This window comes from Rhododendron vialii, chromosome 3a (genome assembly GCF_030253575.1).
Source record: "Rhododendron vialii isolate Sample 1 chromosome 3a, ASM3025357v1".
Lineage (NCBI taxonomy): Eukaryota > Viridiplantae > Streptophyta > Magnoliopsida > Ericales > Ericaceae > Rhododendron > Rhododendron vialii.
In genome coordinates, this window is record NC_080559.1 from 34,178,536 (window position 1) to 34,190,205 (window position 11,670).

Here is an 11,670-nt window from a genome sequence, read left to right on the forward strand (position 1 = left end):
AGTAACAGAAATAGGGAACTGCAATCTGTCACAATTTTTTTTGGCAGAAGTATATAATGTACATCCAAGCAGAAAAGGCTGAGCTGGGTGTTAACTGTTACATGCGTAGCAGCTAATGTCCTTCACCACAAGAGCTAGTGAAAGTTCTCTAGTATCAGAGGCATCAGTATCTATACCCACCATGCATCCGAACACCGTGTCAAACGAAATCCCTCCATTTTGTTTCCAGCACTATTTGAACTGCACTGCAATATTTTGTGACATCATCTGTATCCGAGGCCAAGATTGGATTTTGGAGTAGTCGAGGGTTATGCCGGGGAAAGGAAAAGCAAAAGCAAAAGCAAAGGGAAAAGGGTGAAAAAATAGCTTCACAACTCCCTTTCCCTTTCTCTTGAGAAAACTTCCCATCAAACAAAGATCCTTTTCTGCAAGTGACCTTACAGAAAAAGATGGGAGAATGCATCCAAAGCACATCAAGTAACAACTCACGTAACCATCACTAGTTGCAACAAGTATTTGACTGGCATTTAATAGAACACATCCTTCATTGGAAAATATGCCAATCAAGCTAACAACATATTAAGAAATATTATACTACAGGAAGTGCTAACCACATCTTCCATAACTTTTGTGAATGTTGGGAATATAAAACAAAGATTGCTCCCAGATACAAGAACCGTGTTTACAAAACATCATCATCTTGTAGAGGGTATAATGAGCCCTCCCCAATGGGCAAAGAAGGTGGAGTTCCAGGAGGAATGCAAGCTGCACCATTCTCTCCAGCACATACGCATAAAGCCTCTGCATCCCTAAGGGTAGCATCAAGGTCTATTTGACCACTCAGCTCATTTATAAACTTCAAGAGCGTGTCAAAATCCATCTGCTCCCCCATTATCTTGCGACGGTACCTCTTAAGGATTGCAACACAGAAGTACAGGTGCAGGTGCTCTGACATGTAATGAGTCCACATCACTTCCCACAACCGCATTGTTCTTTCAAATTCAAATTCCCTGATAAACACAAAAGCCACATCAGATAAGCCCTGTAGAAACTAGAAGCAACCTCTTCTTTTGTAGCTTATGTTGAAAAATCATATAAAAAAAAAATTTCAGATCAGGTTTCCACAAAAGCGTCCTCCCGTTTTCCTTCTGTCATTTTTGTCTTCTATATGACTTCTTGGAAGAAAATAGCACTAAGAGACAATCAAATACTCGAGTATTTTTCTGTAGACATGATTTCCAGATGAGCCAAGACAATAATCGCAACATGGTCTTCAATTACTACAAGGAAATATAGATTTAAGCACTTGAACGAACACAACAAAATGTTACCAGGTCACTTACCTTTTAAATTGTATAAGAACCCATCGGAAACAAAAGAAATAATTCAAGCAGTCATTCTGCTTGAAGTAATTATGTAACGGGATGTCTAACAACTCCACCAGCTGCCATAGAAACAGTAAAATGCATTAGAACAATTATCCATTGCAAGGGATCTTCTTGCACAAAATAGTAATTTTTTTGCAAAGAAGAAAAAAAGAACTGACCATTGGTGCAAAGGCACAAAGGTTTGACTGACATATCAGTTAGACGTGTCAGCTCAGACGAGCAACGCATGCAAGAACACAAATGCACAGAGAGAGAGAGAGAGAGAGGTACAAACCTTTGATAAGGCAAAAAGTTGAGTGTGCATGCCATTTTGGTCGCGATTAAAATTAGGTCCAAGTCGTTCCATCAGTGCAACAAAACACCAAAATGATTCCGACTCATTCTTCATAACATACAATATTGGGGATAGAAGATCACTCATGCCCTATAGACAACACGAAAAGAAAGATATTTTAACTAGCTCATAACTTAAGAAAACGCACACACTACATCTATTTGCAGGCAACCATCTGCAATATGCAATGGGGGTAAGCAATATGACAATCTCTATCCAGCACATCTAGCAGCAATCCATGACAATATTTGATGAAAACAAGAGCATACTACTACAGTATTAATGAGGGACATATCAAATGCCATGGAGATACCGAGTCACATCACTAAGGAACCAAGTAACTATTATTTCTTCATAGTAGTACCATGACACAAATCTCTGCATCACCATAATAGATCATCCAGTAAAACTATGATCTCTCCTGAATGCGACTATGAGGATAGGTCCATAAAATAGGGTTTTGATTTTCCAACTCCCAAGAACTATAGAGAAACATAACAATAATTCCAAATCGATGGAAAAATAATGCTGTTTAAAAATTCAAGTTGTTTCCAAGCATTTTTTCACTTGGGATAAGACAAAAATGACAAGCACAAGGAAATTTTGATACTTCGCATAGGTGAAAACCTTTCTGCTGTTAATCATCTAAAACCCATTACATCTGTCAATCAGGGACAATAATTACTGATAATGAGGAAGTACCTGACAGTAACCAAGGTCAAAGTTGTAAAAGGAGTATGTCAGCAATATATCTCGTAAAAGATTCACATTTGGATTATCGTCGCCATCGTAGAATGAGAGTGATCTATCCGTCCTTACCTTGAAAATAGGCATTGAGAACAGTTCAAAATTTAAGTACAAGCTACTTTCATGAAGTCATCTAAAGAAAATAATTCATGATTCCAGAAAAATTGAACTGATTCCAACGTACCACATCTTTCTCAACGAGGCCTCTCCTCTCCCTAAACTTTGTAAATCTTTTTGCCTGTTCCGAGGAGATACTCTGTAGAAGAAAATATAAACAAATCATTATATCTACTGAGAAAGTTTGTTAACAAAGACCACGAGGTAAATACATATATAAAAAAAAACCCTTCAGATACCATACTTCACGTATTAAGATGGAATATGTCAAAACAAGACTTGCACCTTCCTAAGTGTTCATGTTCACAGCTTGCATTCACATAACAAGATATTTTCTAAAGCACTGTCAACTGGCAATACCAAGTACATATAGCCAATAAACCAATCAAATTTCTTACACAGAAGTCCAACAAATCTAGTAGCCTATGTCAATGTCAAGCTCATAGAAACAAGCAAAATCCTTCACATTCAGTTCCTACGAATCCAGTAATCTTTGTTCACTGTAAATATGTCTTTTGACCACAAAATCAAGAAGTTCAACAAAATTTAAATAACAAGTAACTCCATCAATCAATATTATTCTCTGAAGGTTTCAACCACCCTTCGGCTTCAACAGGCCTAACTAGCTCACTCACAAACCAATCCAGTCATCATACGTGGCAAGAACGAGGGCACAAGTATTCAAGTCTACAACAGGTACACAATAATAGGTGCCCACAAGCACATAAAAGCACGCACACATGTATCAGGATCAGAAAATGAGAGGATGAGTAAATGTCAACACCATTAAGCTAAGATAAAATCCAAACCTGCCACTGGTTTTTTATGGTCTCATACTCTGTCTTCTTAACCGACACCAGGTACTCCCGCTCTGCATATGTTGAATCAAATGCATGATATCCTAACAAGAACGGCCATACCTGTGATCATAAGAAAAGAAAAAAAAAAAAGACTTAAATACACCCGACAGGAAAACATAAAAGATCAGCAAGATGCTTTTTCCCATATCATACACAAACCTCATTCCGCAGCATGTAATCTACTCCCCCGTAGAATATTCTCTTTCTTAAAACTTCTGAATCCTTGATTCGCCCTTCCGAATCAAAGAAAGCTGACCACTGCAAAGAGACTTCAAATTAGAGAGCAAGTTGTAAAAATATTTGGACAAGGCAGGCACGAGTTCAAGAAGAAGGTCGCCCAAGAAGTTGGGGTGGGGTGGGGTGGGGTGTGCGTGCTCGCATGTTGTAGAATTCGGGAATCAACCCCTTACCTAGTAAAAGGCAATGACGATGATGGGGAGAAACAACGTAGCCATAACAAATGAACAAACTGAAAGCGGGAAATTTGGCAGGAAAGAGCAGCCATTACCTCATCAGGCATCAAAGGAGCTTCACGTGGTTTTCCCCATACTAGTGTTAATTTCTCAAACTGCAGAAAGAAAAACTTTCGTTAAATTGAGATGCAACAGATTGATGGAGGGTTTCATCTATTCGTCAAATATAGAAGGGAAAATGACATTAGATCCTAACAAAATGAAAAAGGAAAATTTGCAAAACTAAGCCATCACCTAACCAAACCGAGCCTTATGTCCCGATCAATTGAGGTATACTATATGAATCATTTTCTGCCCATTCTGCTCCGTCAAGGGCCATAAAATCAATTAAACTCACAAAATGTATACTTGTTAAGGAATATTATTGCACATTGCGTGTGAATTGAATTGGTGATCACATAACATAATGTTGCGACCTCTCCACCTAATATCTTAAGCTTTTGGGTTGGATATAAAGTTTCTACAATACTCTTTCTCAGAACCACGTCACATGTGAAATTTAGGCCTTCACCTCCCCCCTAACATTTTCGTTATCAACAATCTTATCACTTCTCTTAATTATTGCATCTACCGATCTCCCCGTTGTATGTGACCAAAGCACGTTACCCTATTTTCTATGAACTTATCTTTAATTGTTGTTACTCCTAACAATCTACGAATATTCTCATTTCTAATCTCATCTTTCCAAGTCTTACCACACAACAAGCACACATCCATCCACCTTCAATCTTTCACATTTCCATCCTTTTTTCAAATTTTCAACTGTTCTTTTTATGCTTTACTAGGAATTAGTGGTCAATGGTCATCATTCCACCACCCAAGTTTCTTTACATACATGACATTTTTCCTTAAGACTTTTCAAGCACTTCTTCCAATATTCTTTAAATACATTCCAGCATTATAGTCCACTTATTATCAGTAGATTCAGTACTGTTTTTCAAATTCCATATCACTTGTTTTCCATTCCTTAAACATATCTAATTTCGCAACTTTAGGTATCACTATTTATTTTGTGGGCTTCTGTTATTCTTTCTTCTAGTTGCTCTATAATGAAATAAATCTATAATTTTAGTGATAACCTTTGCAATCCTTACTTATTAAGCAGATTGTATTCAACGAACATAGTAAAAAATGCATTTTGTTTGTAAGATGATACAACAAGTGTACACCCGGTCATAGTTCAGAACAAAATGAAGAAGATCAAGTTTAGTTATCAACTTTATCTGTGATACAGCGAAATGCGCCCAGGCAATCTAGCATTAGGCAACATTCCAACCCGAAAATGAGTAAAATGTCAAGACTTCTGACCTAAATGACGATTACTTTCCACAAATATATTAAACAAAGAAAACAAAAAGGGTACCTCCAAAGGATCTGAGGCTACGGGAACTTCATCGGGAACCTTTTCTACATCATTAGCTACCTCACTGCTAGAGTAATTCTGGGGAGTCTGGTTATGGGCCCTCCTCTCACTACCACCATAAACATCACTATGAATTTCCCCAAAAATTTGTGAAGTAGTTTCCCGAGCAAATCTAGTCACAAGAGAGAATTTCTCCAATACTTGAATTGAAAGATCTCGAGTAGGATCCTGAACCTTTTGCCTCCGCCTCCCATTTTGCTGAACATGACTGGCACTTCCATCAAAGGAACCTCCATCTGTCCTGTCCTCATTTAAAATTGAAAGGGACTCACCAACAGTGGGTGATGAAGATAACCCACTTGCCACAGCCCCAGGTAACTCTAAAGAGGAGAGAGTTCTCTTCCAAGCAACAAAAAAAAACCAAAAAAACATTACGGGAAAGTAACGAAATTCATTGAAAAGGCATTAAGGCAATTCACCCCTAGGTCCCATACACGAAGGAAAAGAAAAGGCACACTTCAAATAGCAGAGTGCAGGCATAATAAACCAAGGCAAAAATATTCATTTTGAAGGCTTTTGAGGAGTTAAGAAAACATTATTCAAGGGTTAAAAAAACACCAAAAAGGTAGTACAAGCTTAAGCTGGCCTCCTTTTTCCATAAACCAAAAACCAAGGCAGAATAATTGCCAAGGAGAAATAAATACTGCTTTTGTAAGTTTAAAACAGAAGTAAGACAAAGCTCAATGTCCGCATATTAAATAGGAAGGGGTGATCTTCAATCACATATCCAACATCTACCACAACTTCACTTGCAAACCTAAAATCACCTTTACTTACACAAGGACACTTAATATCAAGTACAAGAAGAATAGGGGAGAGCCTCCAAAGGCAAAAGAGCCTCTAACAATGCAATGGAAGGACGGGGTGAATGCTTTGGAATAGTTGGGACAGGTGACTCATGGTTTCGCATGTTTACTATGACAACGAGAATAATAATACCGAGGTACTCAAGTGCAGTGCCGTTCAATTTTGTGATGATTTATTGCATGTAGCATTCGCCAAAACTGTTTACATACAAGCATGAACAACTCAATATGACGCACACCTGCAGACGATCTTGAATATCATTCACAAGAAATACATTTGCATCTTCTGCCGACCTGAAAACGTATACAACTATGGTAAATATATAAAAGACTGATCTAGAGAATTTGAAAGGTAGTGCAATGCCAAAAGAGCTCCAGAAGAAAGTCTACTTTGCAATCAAATAAAATATTTCCCCATATTTATGTCAAAGGAATATGAAGAGGACCTCATGAAGTACTAAAGAACTTTTTCTCTCTTTTGTTTTGTTTGCCTCACTTCCCCCAATGATTCTGATAAGGCATGATAAATCGAGGCAACATATTCATAAGTATCAATGGATCCATCAATAGAGTAAACACCTTATGTATTTGTAACCAGAAGCCTTGACCCTAGGAGTCACTCCCTTGGTGATCAGTGGTGGCCTACTTCTAGGAACTACACATTGTGGCTGGTAGTCTCATTTAACCTACTAAGAACCACTTCTTTTGGTCAAAAAAAAATAGTTTCGATAAGCAAAGTTGGTGGGCTTTAGTCTGCCACAAACAAGAGCCACCTTTTGTTTGTCTTTCATTTTATGATGTGCCCAATCTTTACATAGTAGGAACCACCAATTTTTCTTTATGTGGCCATTGGTCTCAATTTTCTTGGGCCACACATATTTTCATCCAAGTGGCCAGAAGGTTGTACACCTACTAGAAGCTATTTATTTTCCTTCGGCTGGCCAGTAGTCTTTTTACACTCAAAACTTCAATCGGATCACCTATAAGAATGAAAGCTCCATTATATGTTTCTCCTGTGACAACCACTCACCCAAAGATTTAGTTGCTGCTTGAGTCCATCTTACACCATGTTGAAGGTATCAATTTAACCCTCCAATAAATTAACGATATGAATTAATAGCAATTACAGATAATTCTTTGACATACCACCTTTTACATGGTATAATAATTCAATCGCATATCTTTTTAACGTCGATAAAACTAGCTATTAGAATAAAAAAGAACCAATTAACATTAAAGACCCAAATTAGAATACATACAAACCAGATGCATACATAACAACACATGATGAACATAATAGAAAATAACCACAAACTAATAAGACAGGCACAGAAGATTTACATAATATACATACACGGGGCGGTTCCGTGGACAACTAATTAGACACCTAAAAAAACTCCTCATAGTTCCCAATCAAATTTTAATGATCCAAGCCGCTCAATGTGATCAGAACGTGCTTTTAAGGGTACCCACGAGAAATCAACAAAAAAAAAGACCGAGAAGGGCTTGATTTGAGCAGTTTTTAGCTTAGATTTGATGAACGGTTCAATTAAAAACTGCTCAAAACAAGCACTTCCCGGTCATTTTTTTTGCCAATTTCTCGCGAGCACCCTTAAAATCACATTCTACACACATTGAACAGTTCGAATCATAAAAATTTGATCAGGAACTATGAGATTGAGATTTGAGTGTTTTTTAGGTGTTTAATTGGTTGTTCGCGGAACCGCCCCGATACATCAATAACTCAAGAAATGCTATCTCATTGTCATCAACCATCAAGTGATTTAACACCAAAACCAAAAATTATACAAGTAAAAGTGGTTATCAATATGAATCACAACTTCGTATTTTCGCTCTGTGAAATGTGAAAAGGTCATAAATACCCTTGAAAAGAGGTGTCCAACTTCTTCAAAATAGGGAGGGCTTTGTATGATACACACTTAGAAATTCTTCAGTAACAACCCTTTTCTACACATTAGTCTTCATTAGAGAGCTGACTTAGCACTAGTAACTTAACAGGCCCAAAAAATAGCATCCACTGAATTGCAAGCTTTCTACAACTTCTCTTAATTGCGCAAATTAGAATGTCTGCTTCTATAACTTAATTTTCTAAAGAGGAATGACCTATGAACACTATTCTCCTTTAATAATACCGCCTAATGATTTGTGCAGCAGCTGGAAAACAGTTAGATTGCTCATTATCAAAGGCTTGAAGAGGAGAGCAACAGATCGCACTAAATAACCTACCTGACAAGAAACACATGAAGCTTAATTGTGGCAAGGAACTCTTTGACTCCACCATTGTAGAAGTAGAGGGGAGGGAATGCTAGTCCTGAAAACACATTCAGAAGTAACATTTGTCATTGTAGCAAAATTAAAAAAAAGTATGATGGCTAGACAATCGACTCTTTATCTAAGCAAGAAGACCAACATCAAAATATGTTGCCACATCCCACGAAAAAATCTCCATCAATACATAAGAATTAAGGAAAATTCTAACCACCTTAAACAACGATATAACATATGTACTTGATACCAATATTTGATCAAATACAAAGAATCATATAAATGCATTCAGCATCGGAAGCCACAATCTTCTCTTCCACAAAGTCCTAAAAGAATGGGAATGCATGAAAAGAATCATATGCGTTGCATTACCTGATGACAAAACAACAATTATGTACTGCCACCCAAGGGTTGGAGTGTGTCGACGAATTGATCGGACCTCCGTGAAAGGCACTGCCCTAATCGTGTAGAGATTCCTATCTGCAAAAAAGTCCTCACACCCCAGCAAATTCAGCAGCCCATCCAACCCAAATTTCTCCACACATATATACCTAAAGTCTGGCATTAAAAATTAGGATTTCCCACTAACCTCTCTCAGACAACTTCGCATTTGAGCCTTGCCCTTTGTAGGGAATCCAAGTCTACCGCAGAAGAAACAACAAAATCATCAATAATCAAATAAACCAAGGTATTACCGCAAAAACAAAAGAAGATACATATCCATAAACACATATGCCATGTTTGATTCATGGATAGGATTTGGATAGGATCAGCCAAGAAAACCTATCTGGGGAATACTATCCCGCGATGGTATTCCACTGTCCCAGACCATCCGATGAGACAAAATAATCCCACATATGCCGCATAAACGGGGGAAGCACCTCGACTAAATGAGGGAATTAGATATCACGCACATTTTATGCGGTATCCAACCCAGGATTATTTTGTACCCCGAATATTTTGTCCAATCACCTGCCCTCTTAATCAACGTGGAGAATTATGGAGTACATAGATACACAAATAGTTAAACGTTTACAGCTATGTTTCTCATGTGCAACAAAAGAGATAATACCATGAACAGAGACGGCCCTTGCTTGGTCAACTTTAATCGACCGCTAATCCTCTCTGACGCGTACTGAGTCGGGTGAATTGTCACGTTATCTTTCCAGTAAACAACTTCCGCACCATCCGGCTCGCTCGCTGAGCTCCGTCTACTACTACTATCACTCCGCATCAAGCTCGCCGAACCCTAGAAGAAGAAAAAACACACATCACACGCAAAAACAAACCTAGGTTTAATTCACCAATTCGAAATCAATGCCCTTTAATCAACCTAATTTTGGCATCAATTATCGAACCGAACTTGTTTAAGCATGCGTGATCATTGATCATGACAATTCGATATAATGATACATACGAACACACACACACACATCACACGCAAAACCAATGCTAGGTTAAATTCACCAATTCGAAATCAATGCCCGTTAATCAAACAAATTTTGGCATCAATTATCGAACCGAACTTGTTTAAGCATGCGTGATCATTGATCAAGACAATTCGATATAAATGATACATACGAATGGAGATTAATTACATACTACTACGAATACGATGGGATTAAAAATGAGGAGAGATTAGCGATTGCTTACTTGCTGTTGAGAGGCGGCGTAATCGGCGTCGTCTGATAAATCGTGGAGTTCTGCTTCTTGCATCGCTGGTGAATTGCTGTGACGCGTAGAGAGAGAGAGAGAGAGATTGTTTTTCTATTTCTTGATTCTTGAAGTCGAAGGGAGAGAGAGAGAGAGAGAGAGGGGTAATCCAGATGGGAGAGTCTTTGTGAAACAGTTGGCGCGTATTTAACCCCCCCAAAAAAAAAAAACAGTTGGCGCAAATCGAGAAATATTCGGGTACCGATAGGGCACCAGTTGTCACGCGTCATCATCCAATTAAAACCAGCCAACAACTCAAAAGATCCCAGAGGGTGCCAGCGCAACTTGCCAACTCAGCAGGCAACCGCCTGTTTTGGACTAACGGAATGAAAACCCCGTTTATTTTGTCATCATTTAAGTTTAAGCTGTCACAATTGCATGACAGCGTGGTACCCGACGCGTACCCAAAAATATCTCGCGCAAGTCTATGTGATTAAGGAAACGGCAATGGACAAATCGTTTTCGATAGTGTGGGTGTGATAATTGGTAATCCTGTCTCGTTGCTTATTTTACTTGCTTATGAAGTTTTTGTTTTGCTTCGGGTTTTGTATTTTGGAATAATGCTTAATTTGGTTATATTTTTTTTAATTGGCTTATTCCCGGTGGAAAACTTATTTCAATACTTAGGGTGTGTTTCAGTAACTAAATTAAGTACTTACTTTTTTGAATTAAAGATATGTATTGTGAGAAAAATGACATATTTCGTAAAACAAAAAATAAATACTTACAAAATAAGAACATTAGCAAAACGGGACCTTAGTTTTATCTATTTTATAAGATAAGCAGATAAGACACGATTATCAACAAGCTAATTAAAAGTCTTTTTTTTTTTTAAATTGAAGGGAGTTCCTAGTTTTAGCCAGTGGTGGCCAGATTTAACTAAGGAGGTGTCACTGTTCAATTGGATGTTCACTGGAATTTTTTTTTTTTTGGTAATGCAGGGAGTCGCGAACCAATTTGCACACATCTCAAGCTAATCCCTACAGCCTCTCTCACAACCGTTTTACAAACTTACGTGTCTAGGTGAGGTAGCCCCAAGAATTACTGGCGATGAGAATCGAAACTGAGACCTAGGAATAACCTACGTCCTAGGCTTGGAGTTCCTATGTTTCCATGTTCAGAGCCTCTGGTTTTTTGGAAACTAATTTCTCCAAGTTCAGCACTTTTGCTGACTTTTTTTTTTTTGATCAGACACTTTTGCTGACTTTGCTGCTGTTTGTTTCTGGATTTGGAGCTTGCATCTCCAGGGCTGCTGTTTATGCTGGTCTGAGAGTTATTTTTTACTGCTGTTCACCATTGCTGGGTGCTTTCTGCCTTAACTAATGGGCATTATGACACGGTTATCCGCTGCTTTAATTGTTTTGATGCTATTCTATGGGTTGAGGATGCTCTATGCAGCTTCACATGATCTGGGACGGTTTTCTCACTTATGGCTTTATTTTTATTTTTATTTTTATTTTTCTTTCTTTCTTTCTTGGGCAAATTTTCGTAGTCATCCCTGTAGTTTTACGATTGTCTCACTT

At 38.0% G+C, this 11,670-nt stretch overlaps 1 protein-coding gene across 2 annotated transcripts; it reads right to left on the bottom strand.

Moving 5' to 3' along the window:
* Positions 1 to 500: 500 nt before the first annotated feature.
* LOC131320256 (uncharacterized) lies at positions 501 to 10,263 on the bottom strand. Of its 2 annotated transcripts, XM_058350904.1 has the most exons (15): positions 10,088 to 10,263; positions 9,507 to 9,683; positions 9,024 to 9,075; positions 8,807 to 8,914; positions 8,396 to 8,480; positions 6,388 to 6,442; positions 5,283 to 5,681; positions 3,955 to 4,014; positions 3,606 to 3,704; positions 3,396 to 3,506; positions 2,654 to 2,725; positions 2,425 to 2,541; positions 1,663 to 1,812; positions 1,344 to 1,444; positions 501 to 1,010 (listed from the first exon to the last, which is right to left on the bottom strand). In XM_058350904.1, the coding sequence occupies exons 1-15, from the start codon at positions 10,148 to 10,150 to the stop codon at positions 683 to 685; spliced, it is 1,977 nt and encodes a 658-aa protein (XP_058206887.1). In that variant the 5' UTR covers positions 10,151 to 10,263; the 3' UTR covers positions 501 to 682. The 2 variants fall into 2 exon arrangements, with proteins under 2 accessions (XP_058206887.1, XP_058206888.1); XM_058350905.1 differs by lacking the exon at positions 2,425 to 2,541.
* Between the last annotated feature and the right edge of the window lie 1,407 nt (positions 10,264 to 11,670).